The 27,978-nt window shown below is 44.5% G+C and overlaps 1 protein-coding gene across 3 annotated transcripts in view; it reads right to left on the reverse strand.

Annotated features, from left to right (window-relative positions):
- LOC106563254 (ATP-dependent RNA helicase homolog DQX1) overlaps positions 1 to 27,625 on the reverse strand; it is a 34,101-nt gene extending 6,476 nt beyond the window's left edge. Inside the window, exons 1-8 of one of the 3 annotated variants that reach the window (XM_014128671.3) lie at positions 27,257 to 27,625; positions 22,565 to 22,624; positions 12,154 to 12,540; positions 11,611 to 11,804; positions 10,843 to 11,284; positions 7,537 to 7,845; positions 1,813 to 1,912; positions 1,530 to 1,688 (exon numbers count right to left, since the gene is read on the reverse strand). In XM_014128671.3, the coding sequence (XP_013984146.1) occupies positions 1,530 to 1,688; positions 1,813 to 1,912; positions 7,537 to 7,845; positions 10,843 to 11,284; positions 11,611 to 11,804; positions 12,154 to 12,540; positions 22,565 to 22,600 (1,627 nt within the window). In that variant the 5' untranslated portion in view covers positions 22,601 to 22,624; positions 27,257 to 27,625. Of the gene's footprint in view, positions 1 to 1,529; positions 1,689 to 1,812; positions 1,913 to 7,536; positions 7,846 to 10,842; positions 11,285 to 11,610; positions 11,805 to 12,153; positions 12,541 to 22,513; positions 22,625 to 27,256 lie in introns of all 3 variants that reach the window. The other 2 variants (XM_014128670.3, XM_014128672.3) reach the window with 2 other exon arrangements.
- Positions 27,626 to 27,978: the final 353 nt, after the last annotated feature.

The raw sequence follows: 27,978 nt of genomic DNA on the forward strand, positions 1-27,978 counted from the left end.
TCTTTGCTGTAACGTGACACTTCCTACGGCTCCCATAGGCTCTCAGAACCCGGGAAAAAGCTGAATGATGTAATTCCAGCCCCTGGCTGAAAAACATTAGCGCCTTTGGTAAGTGGTCTATCAGAGGACAATGAGACTGAGGCGCATGCACGAGGCGACCCCATGTTTTTATTTTCTCTCTCTTTGTACTAAAACACAGATTCCCGGTCGGAATATTATCGCTTTTTTACGAGAAAAATTGCATAAAAAATGATTTTAAACAGCGGTTGACATGCATCGAAGTACGGTAATGGAATATTTAGAATTTTTTTGTCACGAAACGCGTCGGGCGCGTCACCCTTCTTTACCCTTTCGGATAGTGTCTTGAACGCACGAACAAAACGCCGCTATTTGGATATAACTATGGATTATTTTGAACCAAACCAACATTTGTTATTGAAGTAGAAGTCCTAGGAGTGCATTCTGACGAAGAACAGCAAAGGTAATAACATTTTTCTTATAGTAAATCTGACTTTGGTGAGGGCTAAACTTGGTGGGTGTCTAAATAGCTAGCCCTGTGATGCCGGGCTATCTACTTAGAATATTGCAAAATGTGCTTTCACCGAAAAGCTATTTTAAAATCGGACATAGCGAGTGCATAGAGGAGTTCTGTATCTATAATTCTTAAAATAATTGTTATGTTTTTTGTGAACGTTTATCGTGAGTAATTTAGTAAATTCACCGGAAGTTTGCGGGGGTATGCTAGTTCTGAACGTCACATGCTAATGTAAAAAGCTGGTTTTTGATATAAATATGAACTTGATTGAACAAAACATGCATGTATTGTATAACATAATGTCCTAAGATTGTCATCTGATGAAGATCATCAAAGGTTAGTGCTGCATTTAGCTGTGGTTTGGGTTTATGTGACATTATATGCTAGCTTGAAAAATGGGTGTCTGATTATTTCTGGCTGGGTACTCTGCTGACATAATCTAATGTTTTGCTTTCGTTGTAAAGCCTTTTTGAAATCGGACAGTGTGGTTAGATTAACGAGAGTCTTGTCTTTAAAATGGTGTAAAATAGTCATATGTTTGAGAAATTGAAGTAATAGCATTTCTAAGGTATTTGAATAACGCGCCACGGGATTCCACTGGCTGTTACGTAGGTGGGACGAAATCGTCCCACTGGCCCTAGAGAAGTTATGTGTTCCCTTTATTTTTTTGAGCAGTGTATTTGCAAATACACTTGGAAAGTATATGTAAATGCATTTAAGCCAGGTATTAGAAAATAGTATTTGAAATAAGCATTTGAAAATACAATGTGGTAGACTATTTGGCTTTTACAAATAACCATTCAAATACAGAAATAAAAGTACTTGTTTTTGTGCAGTGTAATTGAAAATAGTCAAATACAAAGAAAAAAGTATTTTAAATACCATATACTCAAATACAGATGTATTTGAACCCAGGTCTGGTGCAAGGTGCACTTTATTCATTCAAAGAAAACAACAGGGCTGAACTAGCTAGATGACGCACGGCCCTCCTTACCAGGCCTGTCCAGGAACTTGCACTGGCCCATGTCAGCGATGTCCAGCCTCTTGAGCAGCAGCACCAGGTGGCTGAGGTTCTCCTCCACCACCCCCGGGCTGCGGGTCTCCGCCATGCCCTCCTCATACAGAGCCTGGGGGTACAGACGTAAACACAGACCTGGAGGGACAGGAGAGAGGGTTCAGAAGAATACACAGAGACAGGATAGTTGTCCTGTAACAGCTTTGTATGTCCCTTCTGTCCATGATGATTTCTTCAACAGATTTGATTGACCTTAACCTACCTGGTAGGTCACCGTTTACCCTCTGCGTCCGCATGTCTGCCTGCTGCCTGCTGATTGGACGCAGGACCTGGGAGTCCGCTCTAATTTGAGGGTTGTAAACCTATGAGACGGAGGCAGGAAAAGTGGGAGGTTACGCATGGCAATGGTACTGGGTGCACCTCAATAGTCTATTGAGGTTAAGCAGCATTGTGGTTACAGTGAAGGAAAAAAGTATTTGATCCCCTGCTGATTTTGTACGTTTGCCCACTGACAAAGAAATGATCAGTCTATAATTTTAATGGTAGGTTTATTTGAACAGTGAGAGACAGAATAACAACAACAAAAAATCCAGAAAAACGCATGTAAAAAATGTTATATAATACTTAGCATTTTAATGAGGGAAATAACTATTTGACGCCCTCTCAATCAGAAAGATTTCTGGCTCCCAGGTGTCTTTTATACAGGTAACGAGCTGAGATTAGAAGCACACTCTTAAAGGGAGTGCTCCTATCTCAGCTTGTTACCTGTATAAAAGACACCTGTCCACAGAAGCAATCAATCAATTAGATTCCAAACTCTCCACCATGGCCAAGACCAAAGAGCTCTCCAAGGATGTCAGGGACAAGATTGTAGACCTACACAAGGCCGGAATGGGCTACAAGACCATCGCCAAGCAGCTTGGTGAGAAGGTGACAACAGTTGGTGTGATTATTCGCAAATGGAAGAAACACAAAAGAACTGTCAATGTCCCTTGGCCTGGGGCTCCATGCAAGATCTCACCTCATGGAGTTGCAATGATCATGAGAACGGTGAGGAATCAGCCCAGAACTACACAGGAGGATCTTGTCAATGATCTCAAGGCAGCTGGGACCATAGTCACCAAGAAAGCAATTGGTAACACACTACGCTGTGAAGGACTGAAATTCTGCAGCGCCCGCAACGTACCCCTGCTCAAGAAAGCACATATACGTGCCCGTCTGAGGTTTGCCAATGAACATCTGAATGATTCAGGGGACAACTGGGTGAATGTGTTGTGGTCAGATGAGACCAAAATGGAGCTCTTTGGCATCAACTCAACTCGCCGTGTTTGGAGGAGGAGGAATGCTGTCTATGACCCCATGAACACTATCCCCACCGTCAAACATGGAGGTGGAAACATTATGCTTTGGGGGTGTTTTTCTGCTAAGGGGACAGGACAACTTCACCGCATCAAAGGGACAATGGACGGGGCCATGTACAGTGAGGGAAAAAAGTATTTGATCCCCTGCTGATTTTGGACGTTTGCCCGCTGACAAAGAAATGATCAGTTTATAATTTTAATGGTAGGTTTATTTGAACAGTGAGAGACAGAATAACAACAAAAAAATCCAGAAAAACGCTTGTCAAAAATGTTATAAAATGATTTGCATTTTAATGAGGGAAATAAGTATTTCACCCCTCTGCAAAACATGACTTGGTACTTGGTGGAAAAACCCTTGTTGGCAATCACAGAGGTCAGACGTATCTTGTAGTTGGCCACCAGGTTTGCACACATCTCAGGAGGAATTCTGTCCCACTCCTCTTTGCAGATCTTCTCAGAGTCATTAAGGTTTCGAGGCTGACGTTTGGCAACTCGAACCTTCAGCTCCCTCCACAGATTTTCTATGGGATTAACGTCTGGAGACTGGCTAGGCCACTCCAGGACCTTAATGTGCTTCTTCTTGAGCCACTCCTTTGTTGCCTTGGCCGTGTGTTTTGGGTCATTGTCATGCTGGAATACCCATTCACGACCAATTTTCAATGCCCTGGTTGAGGGAAGGAGGTTCTCACCCAAGATTTGACGGTACATGGCCCCGTCCATCGTCCCTTTGATGCGGTGAAGTTGTCCTGTCACCTTAGCAGAAAAACACCCCCAAAGCAGAATGTTTCCACCTCCATGTTTGACGGTGGGGATAGTGTTCTTGGGGTCATAGGCAGCATTCCTCCTCCTCCAAACACGGCGAGTCAAATCTTGGGTGAGAACCTCCTTCCCTCATTTTTTACATGTGTTTTTCTGGATTTTTTTGTTGTTATTCTGTCTCTCACTGTTCAAATAAACCTACCATTAAAATTATAGACTGATCATTTCTTTGTCAGTGGGCAAACATACAAAATCAGCAGGAGATCAAATACATTTTACCCCTCACTGTATTGTGGCCACACAGAGATGCATTCAAACCTCTCCCTCGCCCTCCACATGGTAAATCTGACCATAATTCCATCCTTCTGATTCCTGCATACAAGCAAAAATTAAAGCAGGAAGCACCAGTGACAAGGTCAATAAAAAAGTGGTCAGATGAAGAAGATGCTAAGCTACAAGACTGTTTTGCTAGCACAGACTGGAATATGTTCCGGGATTCCTCCAATGGCATTGAGGAGTACACCACATCTGTCACTAGCTTCATCAATAAGTGCATCGATGACGTCGTCCCCACAGTGACCGTACGTACATACCCCAACCAGAAGACATGGATTAAAGACAGCATCCGCACTGAGCTAAAGGCTAGAGCTGCCGCTTTCAAGGAGCGGGACTCTAACCCAGAAGCTTCTAAGAAATCCCGCTACGCCCTCTGACGAACCATCAAACAGGCAAAGCGTCAATACAGGACTAAGATCGAGTCGTACTCCACCGGCTCTGACGCTAGTCGGATGTGGCAGGGCCTGCAAACCATTACAGACTACAAATGGAAGCACAGCCGAGAGCTGCCCAGTGACACGAGCCTAGCGGATGAGCTAAACTACTTCTATGCTCGCTTCGAGGCAAATAACACTGAAACATACATGAGAGCACCAGCTGTACCGGAAGACTGTGTGACCACGCTCTCCGCAGCCGATGTGAATAAGATCTTTAGACAGGTCAACATTCACAAGGCCGCAGGGCCAGACAGATTACCAGGACGTGTACTGCGAGCATGCACATACCAACTAGCAAGTGTCTTCACTGATATTTTCAACCTCTCCCTGTCCGAATCTGTAATACCAACATGTTTTAAGCAGACCACCATAGTGCCTGTGCCCAAGAACACTAAAGTAACCTGCCTAAATGACTACCGACCCATAGCACTCGCGTCTGTAGCCATGAAGTGCTTTGAAAGGATGGTCATGGCTCCCATCAACACCATCATCCCAGAAACCCACTCCAATTTGCATACCGCCCCAACAGATCCACAGATAATGTAGTCTCTTTTGCACTCCACACTGCCCTTTCCCATCTGGACAAAAGGAACACCTATGTGAAAATGCATTTCATTGACTACAGCTCAGTGTTCAACACCATAGTGCCCTCAAAGCTCATCAATAAGCTAAGGACCCTGGGACTAAACACCTTCCTCTGCAACTGGATCCTGGACTTCCTGACGGGCCGCCCCCAGGTGGTAAGGGTAGGTAACAACACATCCGCCAACCTGATCCTCAACACAGGGGCCTGGTATGGCAACTGCTCGGCCTCTGACCGCAAGGCACTACAGAGGGTAGTGCGAATGGCCCAGTACATCACTGGGGCCAAGCTTCCTGCCATCCAGGACCTCAATACTAGGTGGTGTCAGAGGGAGGCCCTAAAAATTGTCAAAGACTCCAGCCACCCTAGTCATAGACTGTACTCTCTGCTACCACATGGCAAGCGATACCGGAGCGCCAAGTCTCGGTCCAAGAGGCTTCTAAACAGCTTCTACCCCCAAGCCATAAGACTCGTGAACATGGCTACCCAGACTACTCGCATTGCGCCCCCCCCCCCCACACCACTGCCACTCTCTGTTGTCATCTATGCATACAGTTGAAGTCGGAAGTTTACATACACTTAGGTTGGAGTCATAAAAAACTTGTTTTTCAACCACTCCACAAATTTCTTGTTAACAAACTATAGCTTTGGCAAGTCGGTTAGGACATCTACTTTGTGCATGACACAAGTAATTTTTCCAACAATTGTTTACAGACAGATTATTTCACTTATAATTCACTGTATCACAATTCCACTGGGTCAGACGTTTACATACACTAAGTTGACTGTGCCTTTAAACAGCTTGGACAAATCCAGAAAATGTTGTCATGGCTTTAGAAGCTTCTGATAGGCTAATTGACATCATTTGAGTCAATTGGAGGTGTACCTGTGGATGTATTTCAAGGCCTACCTTCAAACTCAGTGCCTCTTTGCTTGACATTATGGGAAAATCAAAAGAAATCAGCCAAGACCTCAGAAAAACAATTGTAGACCTCCACAAGTCTGGTTCATCCTTGGGATCAATTTCCAAACGCCTGAAGGTACCACGTTCATCTGTACAAACAATAGTACGCAAGTATAAACACCATGGGACAATGCAGCCGTCATACCGCTCAGGAAGGAGACGTGTTCTGTCTCCTTGAGATGAACGTATTTTGGTGCGAAAAGTGCAAATCAATCCCAGAACAACAGCAAAGGACCTTGTGAAGATGCTGGAGGAAACAGGTACAAAATTATCTATATCCACAGTAAAACGAGTCCTATATCGACATAACCTGAAAGGCTGCTCAGCAAGGAAGAAGCCACTGCTCTAAAACCGCCATAAAAAAAGCCAGACTACGGTTTGCAACTGCTCATGGGGACAAAGGTCATACTTTTTGGAGAAATGTCCTCTGGTCTGATGAAACAAAAATAGAACTGTTTGGCCATAATAACCATCGTTATGTTTGGCGGAAAAAGGGGAAGGCTTGCAAGCCGAAGAACACCATCCCAACCGTGAAGCACGGAGGTGGCAGCATCATGCTGTGGGGGTGCTTTGCTGCAGGAGGGACTGGTGCACTTCACAAAATAGATGGCATCATGAGGGAGGACAATTATGTGGATATATGGAAGCAACATCTCAAGACATCAGTCAGGAAGTTAAAGCTTGGTCGCAAATGGGTCTTCCAAATGGACAGTGACCCCAAGCATACTTCCAAAGTTGTGGCAAAATGGCTTAAGGACAACAAAGTCAAGGTATTGGAGTGGCCATCACAAAGCCCTGACCTCAATCCTATTGAAAATTTGTGGGAAGAACTGAGAAGCGTGTGTGAGCAAGGAGGCCTAAAAACCTGACTCAGTTACACCAGCTCTGTCAGGAGGAATGGGCCAAAATGTACAGAACTTATTGTGGGAAGCTTGTGGAAGGCTACCCAAAACGTTTGACTCAAGTTAAACAATTTAAAGGCAATGCTACCAAATACTAATTGAGTGTATGTAAACTTCTGACCCACTGGGAATGTGATGAAAGAAATAAAAGCTGAAATAAATCATTCTCTCTATTATTATTCTGACATTTCACATTCTTAAAATAAAGTGGTGATCCTAACTGACCTAAGACAGGGAATTTTTACTAAGATTAAATGTCAGGAATTGTGAAAAACTGAGTTCAAATGTATTTGGCTAAGGTGTATGTAAACTTCCCACTTCAACTGTAGTCACTTTAATTAACTCTACCTACATGTACATACTAACTCAACTAACCGGTGCCGCCGCAAATTGACTCTGTACCAACTCTGTATATATATATTTTTTTTTACTGCTGCTCTTTAATTTCTTGTTACTTTTATCTCTTATTCTTATCCGCACTGCACTGTCGGTTAGGGGCTCGTAGTAAGCATTTCACTCTAAGGTCTACACCTGTTGTATTCGGCACATGTGACTAATAAAATTAGATTTGAGATGTGCCCGCTGTGTAGGATAGTGCAACACATACTCCTCCTCCCTCCCATCTCTAATAAATGAGTACTCACTGTCTTGAGTTGCATGCCTGTGTCTATGACATAGCGGACTCCAGATAGAGAGAAGGAGGCCTCCCCCAGGGTGTCTGTGAGGATGACCCTGCGCCTCACTCCCATCCCCGCCCCTATCCCTGGCCCTTCCAGTCCTTCAGACCCATTGGACCCCTCCGTGTCCCCAGAAGGCCCCTCTGGCTCGGCTTCATAGACGCGCTGGGTGGCCCCTCCGAGGCCTGCGTGGAGGTGCAGAACTCTGAGGGTCCCCAGCTGAGGGCTCAGGGCCACAGACTCCTTCTCCAGCAGAGAGCTACACTCGTCAATCTCCTGAGAGAGAGGGAGGAGAGAGAAGAAAGGTTTAAGAATACATACTGTTCTATCCTGGGCACTTTGTCAATCTCTTGAGAAATGTTAAGTCCTGGCATTCTAAAAGTCGTCCAGCCATAAAAAAAGTGAATGAGTGGACAAGTACAGAGAGTAATTTAAATGAAATGAGAACATGCTATTTCTGCTACCTACATGCAGTGAAATGTAGTGTGTAAGGTACACATTGTCCCAAATGCATCCACTCTTTCCTCTCTCCACTTTGTCCCTCCAAGGCTATCATTTTTTCCCTCCATATGGCAGCTGAGTGGGAGTGGCTATGCTAACCAGTTAAAGGGATTGCACATAGGGCACAGAGGGCATTTAAAGGGGAAGAGTGGAACCAACTTCTCATCTTTGCCCTTACCCCACCCACTGCCTCCTTGCCCTGGTAAAGTATCCATACTTTGTAATGGCTTCTTCTACTTAAGCTAGCTAGACCAATGGGTTTTCATTGTTTTAAAAAGTAAAAAAAATATCTATTGGAGCGTATTGGGACCTCTGTCCCTGTGCCCATTCTCATGTTTCTCCCCCTCCCTCTTTGTTTCCCTCTCCCTAAACAGTGCTTATCTGTGTCCTTGTTTACTTTGTTTACAGTGAGTCTTAACCAGATCTGTTCTCCTGACTAGCTAGCTCTGTGTTTTGCCGCCTTGGCATCAACTACTGTACTGAAGTCCTGGTCTGCCTCAGGATTTGAAATCATATCCAGGAATTAGGCGAGGCACTAGGGTGTGGTGATGTTGACATAGTGGCAGTGTGTGTGTGAGAGAAGTGGATGTGAATATGATGGGGCTCTGTGCTCTCTCTCTGGGCACGGCATGTACAGTTGAAGTCGGAAGTTTACATACACCTTAGCCAAATACATTTAAACTCCGTTTTTCACAATTCCTGACATTTAATCTTACTAAAAATCCCCTGTCTTAGGTCAGTTAGGATCACCACTTTATTTTAAGAATGTGAAATGTCAGAATAATAGTAGAGAGAATGATTTACTTCAGCTTTTATTTCTTTCATCACATTCCCAGTGGTCAATTAGAGTCAATTAGTATTTGGTAGCATTGCCTTTAAATTGTTTATCTTGGGTCAAACGTTTTGGGTAGCCTTCCACAAGCTTCCCACAATAAGTTCGGTGCATTTTGGCCTATTCCTCCTGACAGAGCTGGTGTAACTGAGTCAGGTTTGTAGGCCTCCTTGCTCGCACACGCTTCTCAGTTCTGCCCACAAATATTCTATAGGATTGAGGTCAGGGCTTTGTGATGGCCACTCCAATACCTTGACTTTGTTGTCCTTAAGCCATTTTGCCACAACTTTGGAAGTATGCTTGGGGTCATTGTCCATTTGGAAGACCCACTTGCGACCAAGCTTTGACTGATGTCTTGAGATGTTGCTTCAATACAGCCACATCATTTTCCTTTCTTATGATGCCATCTATTTTGTGAAGTGCACCAGTCCCTCCTGCAGCAAAGCACCCCCACAACAAGATGCTGCCACCCCTGTTCTTCACGGTTGGGATGGTGTTCTTCAGCTTGCAAGCCTCCCCCTTTTTCCTCCAAACATAACGATGATCATTATGGCCAAACAGTTCTATCAGACCAGAGGACATTTCTCCAAAAAGTACAATCTTTGTCCTCATGTGCAGTTGAAAACTGTAGTCTGGCTTTTTTATGGCAGTTTTGGAGCAGTGGCTTCTTCCTTGCTGAGCAGCCTTTCAGGTTATGTCAATATAGGACTTGTTTTACTGTGGATATAGATACTTTTGTACCTGTTTCCTCCAGCATCTTCACAAGGTACTTTGCTGTTGTTCTGGGATTGATTTGCACTTTTCGCACCAAAGTACGTTCATCTCAAGGAGACAGAACGCGTCTCCTTCCTGAGCGGTATGACGGCTGCATGGTCCCATGGTGTTTATACTTGCATACTATTGTTTGTACAGATGAACGTGGTACCTTCAGGCGTTTGGAAATTGATCCCAAGGATGAACCAGACTTATGGAGGTCTACAATAGTTTTTCTGAGGTCTTGGCTGATTTCTTTTGATTTTCCCATGATGTCAAGCAAAGAGGCACTGAGTTTGAAGGTAGGCCTTGAAACACATCCACAGGTACACCTCCAATTGACTCAAATGATGTCAATTAGCCTATCAGAAGCTTCTAAAACCATGACATCATTTTCTGGAATTTTCCAAGCTGTTTAGAGGCACAGTCAACTTAGTGTATGTAAACTTCTGACCCAGTGGAATTGTGATACAGTGAATTATAAGTGAAATTATCTGTCTGGAAACAATTGTTGGAAAAATGACTTGTGTCATGCACAAAGTTGATGTCCTAACCGACTTGCCAAAACGATAGTTTGTTAACAAGAAATTTGTGGAGTGGTTGAAAAACAAGTTTTAATGACTCCAACCTAAGTGTATGTAAACTTCCAACTTCAACTGTATGTGTGTTCTGGATGCGTTAAACAGGACACCTGACCCAGCCTGATGCCATTCACCAGTCTAAGATTACAGTGTCCCTGTTTCTGTCCCCAGGGTGAGAGGCAACAACAGACAAGGAAGATGGTATGTTACAAAACACAGCATTAAGAAACAACACAGTTCAATAGGGATTTACATGTAGAAGGAAGTCTAGCTGAAACTGACAAGAAGAGGTGGGATAGAAACGACTTACATTTAACTCATAATATATATTTATATACTGTGTGGCCCATGCGGTAAAATAATACCACAAGTCTGCTGTTGCATGCACCGACTAATCCTAACTAACTCGACCCAACGTAACCCACTGAGCCTTCTGAACCATTTCTCCGTACCAGCAGTAGGACTACTGGGCATCTACTGTCTAATGATATGATAAGGCTGAAAACTGCCCCAGTAGTTGATGAGACTCGCTATATATATTTATTATAGTGTGTGTGTGTGTGTGTGTGTGTGTGTGTGTGTGTGTGTGTGTGTGTGTGCATCTACCTGGGCACTGGAGAGAAAGACCATAACGTCCCCTTCCTCTCCCCTGCGGTGGAGATCCAACACCATGTAACATGCCGCTGCCGCAGACTCCCTCCCTCCAGGATCCCTGTACACCGTTTCCACGACAACCGGTGGCCTCCTCCTTGTCTCTGTGTCGGGTGTATCTCTGGCGGGCCGGTCTTCATCCGCGACAGGCTCATCCAGCGTTAGAACCGGAACTCCCTCACCCAGGAAGGTGGCGAGGCTGGAGGCAAGGGAGGGGTCGGTGAGGAGGACCACGCGGAGGTCGTCGGGGCGCTGGCAGCACACGTCCAGCAGCAAGCCCAGAAGGACGTCGGAGGGCACAGTGCGCTCCTGGACCTCATCCACCACCAGCACCCCATACTGACGCAGCAGGGGGTCCGACATCATCTCCCCCAGGAGCAGAGAGTCACTGACGAACCTGAGAGAGGGAGGGGGGAGAGAGAGGGTGAGGGGGGAAGAGGGTGAGGGGAGAGAAACGAGCCCATACCTTAATCCAATTGTCTTGCACTGTTATAAACCTCAGGGGAGAAAAAGAGAGAGGAGGAAACAAGGACTACAGTATTCTTTCCCAGGTCGGGGGGAGCTTAAAGGAGGTTGGATATATGAGTTACAAAAGATGAGTATGAAACGTGCTATCAGATTGGGTGATGTGTGTGTACCCAAGCTTGCATCTATGTGGTATGTGTGTGTACATACACATACGCCAATGTTCATGCACACCTGGGTGTCTACATCTCTCCTCACCTAAGTAGTGTATCAGGGGTACAGCCATTGTCGTGGGGTACCCAGTAGCCCACCTCCAGGCCCAGACTCAGGTCCATCTCATCAGCCACCCTGAGGGCCAGACTCCCTGCAGCCACAGCATAGGGCTGGGAACAGCACACCAAGCCCTGAGAGAACTCATGGGACAGGGCATACTCCACACACCACTGGGGCACCTGGGAGAGAGAGGATGAGGGAGAGAGAAAGAGGGAGACTAAGTGAGAGACTAAGTGAGAGACTGATATGCACACAAAGTCAGTGTGTATAGCGTGATAGCCTGTGTGCTTAGTTGCTTGAGTTAGTACAGCAGTCTGTCTTTAAGTCCATCTTCAGTGTCTGAATATTGTGTACGTTTGGAGGGTCCCTAGCCATATATGTGTACAAGTGTGAATGTGTGTATCCTATGCCTACCTGTATGTTTGGCATGTTTCCCCACCTTTGCTTTCTCTGGGCTCTTCATCACCAGTGCTAATGTGTGTGCCTATACCTGTGTGCATGTTTGTATGTTCTTTGCATGCCTCTTACCTGTGTGCTCTTGCCTGTGCCACTGGGGGCGCTGACCACCACCATGCTGTGTGTCTCCAGGTGCTCTAGCAGGCGGTACTTGAGGCTCCACAAGGGAAGCGTCTTCCTCTCCTCCAGCAGAGAGTAGTAGCGTGACGAGAAGGGCAAGCCATCATACGGGTTCACCTCCAGGTCCCCCAGGCCCCCCTCCTCCCCCTCTCCATCCCCCACCTCATCCTCTAGGTCCCCGGACAGTAGAGAGGACATGGAGAGAGAGTCTAGGGCGGAGGGGGGGCAGAGGGTGGGGGGGGACGTTGTCAAGGGGGTGGCTATGGAGGGTGATGACATCATCGCAGGGTGGGTTGGGGAGAGGGGATGGGGGATGGTAACAGAGTGACTGGAGATTACCTGGGAAGAGGATCAGAGAAGAGATGCTGTTGTGTTGAAAGTTGTATAGCAAGTTTTAGATTTCACCCAACTTAGTTGACCCCTGTCACTGAAGGAAATGTAATATTCAGTATCAGTCAAACGTTTGGACACACCTACTCATTCCAGGGTTTTATTTTTTTAAACTATTTTCTACATTGTAGAAATAACACGTGGGATCATGTAGTAACCAAGAAAAGTGTAAAACAAATCAAAATATATTTTCTATTTGAGATTCTTCAAAGTAGCCACCCTTTGCCTTGATGACAGCTTTGCACACTCTTGGCATTCCCTCAACCAGCTTCATGAGGTAGTCACCTGGAATACATTTAAATTAATAGGTGCCTTGTTAAAAGTTATTTGTGGAATTTCTTTCCTTCTTAATGTGTTTCAGGCAATCAGTTGTGTTGTGACAAGGTAGGGGGGTATACAGAAGATAGCCATATTTGGTAAAAGACCAAGTCCATATTATGGCGAGAACTGCTGAAATAAGCAAAGAGAAACGACAGTCCATCATTACTTTAAGACATGAAGGTCACTCTCATGAGGACTGACACAGGAAAGGAAGACCCAGAGTTACCTCTGCTGCAGAGGATACGTTTATTAGAGTTAACTACACCTCAGATTGCAGCCCAAAGAAATGCTTCACAGAGTTCAACAGACACATCTCAACATCAACTGTTCAGAGGAGACTGCGTGAATCAGGCCTTCATGGTGGAATTGCTGCAAAGAAACCACTAAAGGACACCAATAAGAATAACAGACTTGCTTGGGCCAAGAAACACGAGCAATGGACATTAGACCGGTGGAAATCTGTCTTTTGGTCTGATGAGTCCAAATTTTAGATTTTTGGTTCCAACCGCCGTGTCTTTGTGAGACGCAGAGTAGGTGAACGGATGATCTTTTCATGTGTGGTTCCCACCGTGAAGCATGGAGGAGGAGGTGTGATAGTGTGGGGTTGCATTGCTGATGACACTGTCTGTGATTTATTTAGAATTCAAGGCACACTTAACCAGCATGGCTACCACAGCATTCTGCAGCGATACGCCATCCCATCTGGTTTGCGCTTAGTGGGACTATCATTTGTTTTTCAACAAGACAATGACCCAACACACCTCCAGGCCGTGTAAGGGCTATTTGACCAAGAAGGAGAGTGAATGAGATGTATAAACTGAAGGAAGAAGTCTAAGTGTTATTGTTTATTAGTTTACTCCAATTGGGGGAATGGTGGTAGGGTTTGCGGGGAATAATAGGTATATTCTAAAACAAAAGTATGTATATCTATATAGGTATGTATATATAAATATGTGTATGTATGCATATGTATGCATATGTATGGGTATGTACGTGTATGTATATGGATATATTTACCAAAAAAAAGATATGGGGGATTGGAAATGATGCAGACAATTACATTGATGGAAGCAACAATCTTCCCGCAATATTAAGCTGATCCACCCCTATAGAAAAAAAAGAAAAAGGAAAGTGATGGAGCTCTGCATCAGATGACCTGGCCTCTACAATTACCCGACCTCAACCCAACCGCAGAGTGAAGGAAAAGCAGCCAACAAGCGCTTAGCATATGGGGGAACTCATTCAAGATGGTTGGAAAAGCATTCCAGCTGAAGCTGGTTGAGAGAATGCCAAGAGTGTGCAAAGCTGTCATCAAGGCAAAGGGTGGCTACTTTGAAGAATCTCAAATATATTTTGATTTGTTTAACACTTTTTTGGTTACTGCATGATTCCATATGTGTTATTTCATAGTTTTGATGTAAAGAAAAACACTTGAATGAGTAGGTTTTCCCAAACTCTTGACTGGTATTGTATATCATATGTTATTTCAAAAATATGATGTATGATTCTGAGAGAGAAAGTTTGATGTAGTGTAAGAAGCCTCAAACCTTTCACAGGGGTAAGGGCAATGTCAACCTTGACTAAATACGTATATAGTAACAGTTGTGCTATACAGAGTGCATCATTTCTAGTGTAGTCACTGAAGGCCTAGGAAGTCAGACAGCTTCAGTCAGAAAGCACAGAGTAGCTGTAGCTCTGTACAGCAGCTGTGGGCCTGTGCTATCCCATTCACTCCTGGAATGTCTGCATTTGCCCAGAAGGCATTATGCAATACACACAAGACCATTATCACACACACACACACACACACACACACACACACACTTACTGACACATGTAATCACTTATGGTTAACACCCACTCTAGACTGAGGCTGTCTTCGTACATTCACAAGAAATCTCTGATAAAAATGGTATAAGAGTAACTTCACTAAAATGATGGATAAAATAATTGATATGACTTTAAGATGGATGGGATGGGTACAATATGAATATACTGCATGAAATAAGTAGGCTACGGTTCTTACATAAGGTAATAATAGCTTGGGTAGATTTTGTAATGGGTACACCTCAATTGATATGTCAACAAATAGAAGTGGCAAGAGATTTGGCCTAGCTACACTATATACACAAAAGTATATGGACACCCCTTTAAATTAGTGGATTTGGCCATTTCAGCCACACCCGTTACTGACACACACACAGCCATGCAATCTCCATAGACAAACAGTGGCAGTAAAATGGACTTACTGAAGAGCTCAGTGACTTTCAATGTGGCACCATCATAACCTTTCAAACAAGTCAGTTTGTCAAATTTCTGCTCTGCTAGAGCTGCCCCAGTCAACTATAACAGGCTGACTGCACCGCTCGCTTCGCGTGTACGAGCGTTGCAAAATAAATTTAGAAATCTATGTTATTCAATTATTGCACCCACACTGCTCGCGCGCACCAACGTCTGCGTTGTCAAGAGCTAAAATAGAATTCAGTTCTATTTCTGACGCAGATCGCGCTGCAAGTCCTGCCTCTCCCATCTCCTCATTGTTTTATAGAAGCAGGTACCCACGTGCCATCTCCTCATTGGTTATACCCAGTGGATGACTGAAAGACGAACGAAGTCAGTGGCGGTAATGCACCTAATTTATGAAAGTTGCCAATCGTAATATAAAGTCAAGAGAAGAAAAAGCCTGGAAGGAGGAGAGATGACTAGAAACGATTCAGTTGACCGTTTTATGTGTGGATTAATTGGCAGAGTAGAGGACCTTCTGCATTTCAGGTAAAATAACAACTCAATGTTTATATCCCAGGACAAATAGGCTAGCAACAGCAAGCTAGCTAAAAAGGACAAATTAGCTAGCAAGTGCAAGCTTGCTAAATTGCCATAAATGTTTCATGCTTTTCGACCTGTCCCCAAATTAATACAATTGGTTCAGAGTTTGTTTTGATATTTTAACCTGCATGTCGTGATCGTGTTTGGTGTGGGGGGACAAAATACATTTATGCACGATGGCGCACACGCACAGCCGGGTTCCGGGTAACCGGGTTCCGTGTAAGTGCTGTTATTGTGAAGTGGAAATGTCTAGAAGCAGTGTTGTGTTCGAGACCATCTAAAGCGAGACCAATTTAAGACCAAAACCGGAGTAAATCGAGTCCAAGTCAAGACCAAGCCCGGAGGGGGGAGCGAGACCGAGTCAAGACCGAGACCGGGAGGGAGACGAGGGGTCCGAGACCAAGTCAAGACCGAGATCAGAAAAATGCGAGTCCAATTCAAGACCATGATTGTAATTTTGTCAAATCACCACCATAATAAGAGTTTAAAATGTCCAGTATTTCTGTGTTCATATTTCAGAACAACATATGGTTTCTTTAGACATTCAGAATGGTGGAAAAAATGCATGCTGAAAGGCAAATAGAGCCATTTTACACATTTAAAATATATATATATATATATATATTTCACCTTTATTTAACCAGGTAAGCCAGTTGAGAACAAGTTCCCATTTACAACTGAGACCTGGCCAAGATAAAGCAAAGCAGTGTGACAAAAACAACAACACAAAGTTACAAATAGACAAACGTACACTCAATAAAACAAAAGAAAGGAAAAATAGAAAACAATTATATGTACAGTGTGTGAAAATATAAAAGAGTAGGGAGGTAGGCAATAAATAGGCCCAGGAGGCAAAAATAATTACAATTTAGCATTAATACTGGAGTGATAGATGTGCAGATGATGAATGTGCAAGTAGAGATACTGGGGTGCAAAAGAGCAAGAGGGTAAGTAATAATATGGGGATGAGGTAGTCGGGTGTGCTATTTAGATTGGCTGTGTACAGGTACAATGATAGGTAAGCTGCTCTGACAGCTGATGCTTAAAGTTAGGAAGGGAGATAGAAGACTCCAGCTTCAGAGATTTTTGCAATTCGTTCCAGTCATTGGCAGCAGAGAACTGGAAGGAAAGGTGGCCAAAGGAAGTGTTGGCTTTGGGGATGACCAGTGCAATATACCTGCTGGAGCGTGTGCTATGGGTGGGTGTTGCTATGGTGACCAGAGAGCTGAGATTACGCGGGGCTTTACTTAGCAAAGACTTATAGACGACCTGGAGCCAGTGGGTTTGGTGACGGATATGTAGTGAGGGCCAGCCAACGAGAGCATACAGGCCGCAGCGGTGGGTAGTATATGGGGCTTTGGTGATAAAATGGATGGCACTGTGATAGACTACATCCAGTTTGCTGAGTAGAGTGTTGGGGGCTTGAGTGAAGCATGAGTGAAGGACCCTTTGTTGCGAAATAGGAAGCCGAATCTAGATTTAATTTTGGATTGGAGATGCTTAATGTGAGTCTGGAAGGAGAGTTTACAATGTAACCAGACACCTAGGTATTTGTAGTTGTCCACATATTCTAGGTCAGAAGCGTCCAGAGTAGGGATGATAGTTGGGCGGGAGGGTGCGGGCAGCAATCGGTTGAAGAGCATGTACTTAGTTTTACTAGCATTTAAAAGCAGTTGGAGGCCATGGAAGGAGTGTTGTATGGCGTTGAAGCTCGTTTGGAGGTTTGTTAGCACAGTGTACAAAGAAGGGACAGATGTATACAGAATGGTGTTGTCTGCGTAGAGGTGGATCAGAGAATCACCAGCAGCAAGAGCGACATCATTGATATATACAGAGAAAAGAGTCGGCCCGAGAATTGAACCCCGTGGCACCCCCATAGAGACTGCCAGAGGTCCGGACTACAGGCCCTCCAATGTGACACACTGAATTCCATTTGAGAAGTAGTTGGTGAACCAGGCGAGGCAGTCATTTGAGAAGCCAAGGCTATTGAGTCTGCCGATAAGAATACGGTGATTGACAGAGTCGAAAGCTTTGGCCAGGTCGATGAAGACGGCTGCACAGTACTGTCTTTTATCGATGGTGGTTATGATATTGTTTAGGACCTTGAGCATGGCTGAGGCGCACCCATGACCAGCTCGGAAACCATATTGCATAGTGGAGAAGGTACGGTGGGATTCGAAATGGTCGGTGATCTGTTTATTAACTTGTCTTTCGAAGATTTTGGTGTTGGTGCAGGGGTGCTGAGATGTTGGCCAGGGTAGGGGTAGCCAGGTGGAAATCATTGCCAGCTGTGGAAAAATGCTTATTGAAATGATTGATTATTGTAGATTTATCAGTGGTGACAGTGTTTCCTATCCTCAGTCCAGTGGGCAGCTGGGAGGAGGTGCTCTTATTCTCCATGGACCTTACAGTGTCCCAAAACCTTTGGGAATTAGTGTTACAGAAAGCTAGCCTTTGCTTTCCTAACTGACTGAGTATATTGGTTCCTGACTTCCCTGAAAAGTTGCATATCGCGGGGGCTATTCGATGCTAATGCAGAACGCCACAGGATGTTTTTGTGCTGGGCAAGGGCAGTCAAGTCTGGGGTGAACCAAGGGCTATATCTGTTCTTAGTTCTACATTTTTTGAATGGGGCATGCTTATTTAAGATGGTGAGGAAAGCACTTTTAAAGAGCAACCAGGCATCCTCTACTGACGGGATGTGGTCAATATCCTTCTAGGATACCCGGGCCAGGTCAATAAGAAAGGCCTGCTCGCTGAAGTGTTTTAGGGAGCGTTTGACAGTGATGAAGGGTGGTCGTTTGACCACGGACCCATTACGGACGCAGGCAATGAGGCAGTGATCGCTGAGATCCTGGTTGAAGACAGCAGAGGTGTATTTAGAGGGCAAGTTTGTCAGGATGATATCTATGAGGGTGCCCATGGTTACGGATTTAGGCTTGTACCTGGTAGGTTCCTTGATAATTTGTGTGAGATTGAGGGCGTCTAGATTAGATTGTAGGACGGCCGGGGTGTTAAGCATATCCCAGTTTAAGTCACCTAACAGTACGAACTCTGAAGATAGATGGGGGGCAATCAATTCACATATGGTGTCCAGGACACAGCTGGGGGATGAGGGGGGTGTATAACAAGCAGAAACGGTGAGAGACTTGTTTCTGGAAAGGTGGATTTTTAGAAGTAGAAGCTCAAACTGCTTGGGCACGGACCTGGATAGTATGACCGAACTCTGCAGGCTGTCTCTGCAGTGGATTGCAACTCCGCCCCCTTTGGAAGTTCTATCTTGCCAGAAAACGTTGTAGTTGGGGATGGAAATTTCTGCATTTTTGGTGGCCTTCCTAAACCAGGATTCAGACACGGCTAGGACATCAGGGTTGGTGGAGTGTGCTAAAGCAGTGAATAAAACAAACTTAGGGAGGAGGCTTTGATGTTAACATGCATGAAACCAAGGCTTTTACGGTTACAGAAGTCAAGAAATGAGAGCGCCTGGGGAATGGGAGTGATGCTGGGGGCTGCAGGGCCTGGGTTAAGCTCCACATCACCAGATGAACAAAGGAGGAGTAGGATAAGAGTACAGCTAAAGGCTAAAAGAACTGGTTGTCTAGTGCGTTCAGAACAGAGAGTAAAAGGAGCAGGTTTCTGGGCGCGGAAGAATAGAATATAGGCATAATGTACAGACAAGGGTATGGTAGGATGTGAGTACAGTGGAGGTAAGCCTAGGCATTGAGTGACGATGAGTGAGGTTTTGTCTCTAGAGGCACCATTTAAGCCAGGTGCGGTCACCGCATGTGTGGGGGGTGGAACATAAGGGCTAGCTAAGGCATATTGAGCAGGGCTGGAGGCTCTACAGTGAAATAAGACAAAAAGTACTAACCAAAACAGCAATAGACAAGGCATATTGACATTAGGGAAAGGCATGTGTAGCCGAGTGATCATAGGGTCCAGTGACTAGCTAGGCGAGCTGGAGGCACGGCGATTCAGACAGCTAGCAGGCTGGGGCTAGCAGCAGGCTAGCAGATGGGCCTCAGGGGGACATCGCAATGGGAGAGTCTGTTGAAACCCCCTTGGACGGTTACGTCGGCAGACCAGTCGTGATGGATCGGCGGGGCTCCATGTTGTTAGCAAAGGGTCCAGGCCAATTGGCAGAAGAGGTATTGAAGCCCAGGAATTATCTGATGAAATTCTTCGGCTAGCTGGGTGAAGGGCCTAGCTCGAGGCTAGCTCCAGGCTAACTGGCGCTTGCATCGGGATAGAAACTCCCTCGGACGGTTACGTCGGTATACCAGTCATGATGGATCGGCGGGGCTCCGTGTCGGCAGCAAAGGGTCCAGGCCAATTGGCAAAAGAGGTAATTGAAGCCTAGGGATTGCTTGATGGAATCTCTTCAGCTAGCCGGGAGATGGGCCTAGTTCGAGGCTAGCTCCAGGCTAACTGCTGCTTGCTTCGGGACAGAGACGTTAGACAGGAGTAGCCACTCAGATAGCAGCTAGCTAGCTGTGATGATCCGGAGGAAAGGTTCAGAGCTTGCGGTAGGAATCCGAAGATGTGGTAGAGAAAATCAGTCCAATACGCTCTGGGTAGATATCGCGCTGTGCAGGCTGGCAGGAGTTGCCCGGGCTGAGGCTGGCAGTCCGCGTTAACGGTGATGGCCGCTAGCAGTGGCTAACTGACTAGCTAGTTAGCTCGCTAGCTTCTGAAGGGGGTTCTGGTTAAAAAAAATAACAGATCCATACCACATTGGGTGAGGCGGGTTACAGGAGAGTATGTTCAGTCCGTAGATGGAAAATGAGATTAAAAAAAGAATACAAATATATACAAAATATATATCAAGAAAAACAATATATACAAGGGATGGGACAAGACAATCAAAACAGACATCACCACTGCTACACCATCTTGGAAAGAAGACGGCAGGAGGATTAGTTAGTCATAAATGATGACTAACCCAAACACAGTAGGGAACAATGAGGCCTTTATAAAATAGACAAACGTATAAAATTTATAAAATAACAAATATGAATAATTATTTCCAATGATGTTCTGATTAAATCTCTTCAGTTTTTGTAAGAAAGGAAATGGTTAACACCGAAGATAAAAAAATATCCAATCAGGATTTTTCTTTGGTGGTCTCTGGGGAGATAAATCTACCTAGCTAAGTCAGTCATTGGCTAGGCCATCAGACGCTTGATAGAAGGCATCTGCCATTCAACTGTACTATGGCAACATTTTGGAGTGATAGTGGAATCAACCAATCACATTGACTTGTAATGAGTGGAACCGTTTTTAAAAAAATGTATGGAAACTTCTGCCTTCATGAAGGCCAACAGGCCACTGTACAATAGCAAGAAGTATTTTGCAATGGGAAGTACTAGTTTCAATTGGGTAATGCTTAGCCTAATGGTTGTGTTTTTGAATTCTTATTATTGGGACCTTCTAGATTATTTTGTCCGAGTGAATGAACTGCTTATCCTTTATTAAAGTGACCAGTGATTCCATGACCATGTACAGTGCCTTTTTTTTTTTAATGTTTGCTAATTTATAACAAATACAAAACATAAATACGTTATTTACATAAGTATTCAGACCCTTCGCTATGAGACTCAAAATTGAGCTATGGTGCATCCTGTTTCCATTGATCATCCTTAAGATGTTTCTACAACTTAATTGGAGTCCACCTGTGGTAAATTCAATTGATTGGACATGATTTAGAAAGGCACACACCTGTCTATATAAGGTCCTACAGTTGACAGTGTATGTCAGAGCAAAACCAAGTCATGAGGTCAAAGGATTTGTCCTTTAAAGCTCCGAGATAGGATAGTGTCGAGGCACAGATCTGGAGAAGGGTACCAAAAAATGTCTGCAGCATTGACGGTCCCCAAGAACACAATGGCCTCATTCATTCTTAAATGGAAGAAGTTTGGAATCACAAAGACTCTTCCTAAAGCTGGCCGCCCAGCCAAACTGAGCAATCGGGGGAGAAGAACCCGATGGACACTGGGATAGAGCTCTAGAGTTCCTCTATCGAGATGGGAGAACTTTCCAGAAGGACAATCATCTCTGCAGCACTCCACCAATCAGGCCTTTATGTTAGAGTGGCCAGATGGAAGCCACTCCTCAGTAAAAGGCACATGACAGCCGGCTTGGAGTTTGCCAAAAGGCACCTAAAGGACTCTTAGACCATGAGAAACAAGATTATCTGGTCTGATGAAAACAAGATTGAACTTTTTTGCCGGAATGCCAAGCATCACATCTGGAGGAATCTTGGCACCAGTCAAGATCGAGGGAAAGAAGAATGGAGCAAAGTACAGAGAGATCCTTGATGAAAACCTGCTCCAGAGTGCTCAGGACCTCACACTGGGGAGAAGGTTCACCTTCCAACAGGACAACGACCCTAAGCACACAAAGACAATTCAGGAATGGCTTCGGGACAAATCTCTGAATGTCCTTGAGTGGCCCAGCCAGAGCCCGAACTTGAACCCGATCGAACATCTCTGGGAAGACCTGAAAATAGCTGTGCAGCAACACTCCCCATCTGACCTGACAGAGCTTGAGAGGATCTGCAGAGAAGATTGAGAGAAACTCTCCAAATACAGGTGTGCCAAGCTTGTAGCGTCATACCCAAGAAGACTCTAGGCTGTAATTGCTGCCAAAGGTGCTTCAACAAAGTACTGAGTAAAGAGTTTCAGTTTTTTTATTCGTAATAAACTTGCAAAAAATATATAAAAACCTCTTTTTGATTTGTCATTATGGAGAATTGCTTTGATGCACCTGTACTAACCTCGCCTTCTGGATGATAGCAGGGAGAACAGGCCGTGACTTGGATGGTTACCTTTGCTTTCTTGGGTACAGGAACATTGGTGGACATCTTGAAGCATGTGGGGACAGCAGACTGGGATAGGGAGAGATTGAATATGTCCGTAAACTAGAGGTCGACCGATTAATCGGAATGGACGATTAATTAGGGCCGATTTCAAGTTTTCATAACAATCGGAAATCGGTATTTTTGGACGCCGATTTTTTTTTTTTTACACCTTTATTTAACTAGGCAAGTCAGTTAAGAACACATTCTTATTTTCAATGACGGCCTAGGAACGGTGGGTTAACTGCCTTGTTCAGGGGCAGAACGACAGATTTTTACCTTGTCAGCTCAGGGATTCAATCTTGCAACCTTACGGTTAACTAGTCCAACGCTCTAACCACCTGCTTTACATTGCACTCCACGAGGAGCCTGCCTGTTACGCGAATGCAGTAAGAAGCCAAGGTAAGTTGCTAGCTAGCATTAAACTTATCTTATAAAAAACAACCAATCAATCATAATCACTAGTTAACTACACATGGTTGATGATATTACTAGTTTATCTAGCCTGTCCTGCATTGCATATAATCGCTTAGGTACACGTTGCTCCAACGTGTACCTAACCATAAACATCAATGCCTTTCATAAAATCAATACACAAGTATATATTTTTAAACCTGCATATTTAGTTAATATTGCCTGCTAACATGAATTTATTTTAACTAGGGAAAATGTGTCACTTCTCTTGCAACAGAGTCAGGGTATATGCAGCAGTTTGGGCCGCCTGGCTCGTTGCGAACTGTGAAGACTATTTCTTCCTAACAAAGACAGCCGACTTCGCCAAACGGGGGATGATTTAACAAAAGCGCATTTGCGAAAAAAGCACAATCGTTGCACGACTGTACCTAACCATAAACATCAATGCCTTTCTTAAAATCAATACACAGAAGTATATATTTTTAAACCTGCATATTTAGCTAAAAGAAATCCAGGTTAGCAGGCAATATTAACCAGATGAAATTGTGTTACTTCTCTTGCATTCATTGCGCGCAGAGTCAGGGTATATGCAACAGTTTGGGCCGCCTGGCTCGTTGCGAACTAATTTGCCAGAATTTTACGTAATTATGACATAACATTGAAGGTTGTGCAATGTAACAGGAATATGTAGACTTAGGGTTGCCACCCGTTAGATAAAATACAGAACGGTTCTGTATTTCACTGAAAGAATAAACGTTTTGTTTTCGAGATGATAGTTTCCGGATTCAACCATATTAATGACCTAAGGTTCGTATTTCTGTGTGTTTATTATATTATAATTAAGTCTATGATTTTATAGAGCAGTCAGACTGAGAGGTGGTTTAGCACCAGCAGGCTAGTAAGCATTCATTCAAACAGCACTTTCGTGCGTTTTGCCAGCAGCTCTTCGCTATGCTTCAAGCATTGTGCTGTTTATGACTTCAAGCCTATCAACTCCCAAGATTAGGCTGGTGTAATCGATGTGAAATGGCTGGCTAGTTAGCGGGGTACACGCTAATAGCGTTTCAAATGTCACTCGCTCTGAGACTTGGAGTAGTTGTTCCCCTTGCTCTGCATGGGTAACGCTGCTTCAAGGGTGGCTGTTGTCGATGTGTTCCTGGTTCGAGCCCAGGTAGGAGTGAGGAGAGGGACAGAAGCTATACTGTTACACTGGCAATTCTAAAGTGCCTATAAGAACATCCACAAGTCAAAGGTATATGAAATACAAATCGTATAGAGAGAAATAGTCCTATAATAACTACTACCTAAAACATCTTACCTGGGAATATTGAAGACTCATGTTAAAAGGAACCACCAGCTTTCATATGTTCTCATGTTCTGAGCAAGGAACTTAAACGTTAGCTTTCTTACATGGCACATATTGCACTTTTACTTTCTTCTCCAACACTTTGTTTTTGCATTATTTAAACCAAATTGAACATGTTTCATTATTTATTTGAGGCTAAATAGATTTTATTGATGTATTATATGAAGTTAAAATAAGTGTTCATTCAGTATTGTTGTAATTGTCATTATTACAAATGTAAAAAAATTAATCGTCCGATTAATCGGCAGCGGCTTTTGTGGTCCTCCAATAATCGGTATCGGCGTTGAAAAATCATAATCGGTCAACCTCTACCGTAAATACTCAAACCAGCTGGTCTGCGCATGCTCTGAGGACACCGCTAGGGATGCTGTCTGGGCCGGCAGCCTTGCGAGGGTTAACACGCTTAAACGTCTTACTCACGTTGGCCAATAAGAACGTGAGCCAACAGTCCTCGAGAATGGGCCGCGTCGGTGGCACTGTGTTATCCTCAAAGCGGGTGAAGAAGGTGTTTAGCTTGTCGGGGAGCAAGACGTCAGTGTCCACGACGTGGCTGGTTTTCCCAACGTGGCTGCTAATCCGTGATTGTCTGGAGTCTCGTGTCTAAGCCATTGAATTGCGAATCCACTTTGTCACTGTACTGACGTTTTGCCTTTTTGATTGCCTTACGGAGAGCATAACTACACTGTTTGTATTCAACCATATTCCCAGTCATCTTACCATGGTTAAATGCGGTGGTTCGCGCTTTCAGTTTTGTGCGAATGCTGCCATCTATCCACAGTTTTTGGTTTGTGTAGGTTTTAATAGTCACAGTGGGAACAACTACCGTATACACTTCCTGATGAACTCATTCACCGTGTCAGTGTAAACGTCAATGTTATTCTCAGAAGCAAGCCGGAACATATCCCAGTCCTCGTGATCAAAACAATCTTGATGCATGGATTCCGATTGGTCAGACCAGCATTGAATAGACCTTAGCAAGGGTACTTCCTGTTTGAGTTTCTGCCTACAGGAAGGAAACAGCAGAATGGAGTCGTGATCTTATTTGCCAAAGGGAGGGTGGGGGAGGGTCTTGTAGCCTTCACGGAAGGGAGAGTAACAGAGGTCGAGAGTTTTTGAAGTGCGAGTACTACAGGCAATGTGTTGATAGAACTTTGGTAGTATTTCCCTCAAATTTGCTTTGTCACCAGCTAGAATAAATGCAGCCTCGGGATATGTGGTTTCCAGATTGCACAAAGTCCAGAGTAGTTCCTTGAGGGCCGTTGTGGTATCGGCTTGAGGGGGAATATACATGGCTGTGACTATAACTGAAGAGAATTGTATTGGGAGGTAATACGGTCTGCATTTGATTATGAAGTATTCCAGGTCGGGTGAACAAAAGGAATTGAGTTCCTGTATGTATCACAATCACACCATGAGAAGTTAATCATGAAACATACACCTCAACCTTTCTTCTTCCCGGAGTTTTATATAATAATAATACTGCTAAGTTGGTTAGGAGCTAGAAGCAGAGCTGCCATGTCTGTTGGCGCCAGCTTCACCATCTTACAGTCCGACGGACTAATCTGGGTTTGGTGGATGCCAGGAGAATGCTACCTGCCCCAATGCATAGTGCCAACTGTAAAGTTTGGTGGAGGAGGAATAATGGTCTGGGGCTGTTATTCATGGGGCGGGCTAGGCCCCTTAGTTCCAATGAAGAAAAATCTTAGCGCTACAGCATACAATGACATTCTAGACGATTCTGTGCTTCCAACTTTGTGGCAACAGTTTGGGGAAGGCCCTTTCCTGTTTCAGCATGACAATGCCCCCGTGCACAAAGCGAGGTCCATACAGAAATGGTTTGTCGAGATCGGCGTGGAAGAACTTGACTGGCCTGCACAGAGCCCTGACCTCAACCCCAACAAACACCTTTTGGATGAATTGGAATGCCGAATGCAAGCCAGGCCTAATCGCCTAACATCAGTACCCAACCTCACTAATGCTCTGGTGGCTGAATGGAAGCAAGTCCCCGCAGCAATGTTCCAACATCTAGTGCAAAGCCTTCCCATAAGAGTGAAGGCTGGTATAGCAGCGAAGGGGGGGATCAACTCCATATCAATGCCCATGATTTTGGAATGAGATGTTGGATGAGCAGGTGTCCGCATACACTACATGACCAAAGGTATGGTTACCTGCAACTCGCCTGTTTGGCACTTGCCTATGTTTAAGAGCACACTGACATAGGCCTGCATACAAAAACAAAGCATACACAGGGATTATATTGGCTATGGGGAAAACATTAGAGCTCATCTCATAAGGGGAGTCCATCCATGGGGAAAGATAAGGGGGGGGGGGGGGGGGGGGTGTTCAACATCATGTGGGAATCACGTTGGAGGGGTCTAATGTCAGCTTGGAGTTTACAGTAGACAATAAGAAAGAGCACTGGATGCATGACATCACGTGTTGTAACCATGTTATAACGTTAGCAAACAATGACTAGTCCTATTTTTTTTTTTTTTTTACATCTATTATTTACTATCATGCAAACAAAATCATTGTAATATTGGCATGTATTCGATTTGGCATTATGTTCAAATGCATCACAATTGTATGGCCATGATATTCTATAAGACTGATCTTTATACTGTTTTTGGTAATGAGAAACTACGGATGACGACACCTGTACCAGTCAACCCACAATAACTACAATAACTCTCCCTGCCTTCGTTCTCTTCTTTCCTTATATGCCTCCTTTCCTGCCCACCTCAAGTCCAGTAGGCCTATATCGACCTGCTAGGAACTACGTGTCAGCTGACAGTCACACACGCACGATCGGCGGGAAATATAATGAAGACCACTGGGAGAGACGAAATCAACCACGTAGACAAATGTCATTGGCATCTTACCTCCGACACATTTCTCTGGAGTCTCCTAAAATCCCCACCAAGGCGCGGGATATCCAGCAAAACAATATAACCCGCTGCGCTGTCAGTGAAACGTTCTACTGCTCACTGTTGCACACACATTTCTTGGAAGAGACAATATGCGGATACAATGTTTCATTTTTTTGCAACTATTCACAGATATTCTCTTCGGTACTTCCCGGCCTCTGGTTTCTCCGTAACCGTTGACATTAATTAATAAAATAGAGCTCGTCGTCCGCAGTTGATCTATCGAATCGCTTGCCTGGCTAAGCAAACTCCTTGCTCCGGTCAAACGCTTCGCCACGCCCACAGACGTTAGTTTCTGAAGTATGTTGTGAACATACAGCCACAAGAGTTTCTAAACCCAGAGGCGCTACATCGCAAGACTTCCGGGAACGCTTGAGAAACAGACCAAACAGGCCATTTGCGGTTTGAGAAGTGAAAGGGTATTCCTTAGTTGTGAATTTTCTCGAAATCTAATGTCACAACCTAAATTCGAGTCAATGTCTTAAGTATTTGTGCTTGTTATTACTTCAACCTCGTGAGAGTGACAAGGAATGCCATTGAGATGACGGTTTGCACATGCGTAGTTTGGCGCGAGACTACCGTTAGACCCGATTACGTGTTTCTACGCAGGAGCTTAGCTAGCCAACGTCGCCATGACATCGCATACAAGTGTGATCGGGGATTTCTATTGGAGAAGC

Source organism: Salmo salar, chromosome 11, assembly GCF_965601325.2.
Source record: "Salmo salar chromosome 11, fSalSal1, whole genome shotgun sequence".
NCBI lineage: Eukaryota > Metazoa > Chordata > Actinopteri > Salmoniformes > Salmonidae > Salmo > Salmo salar.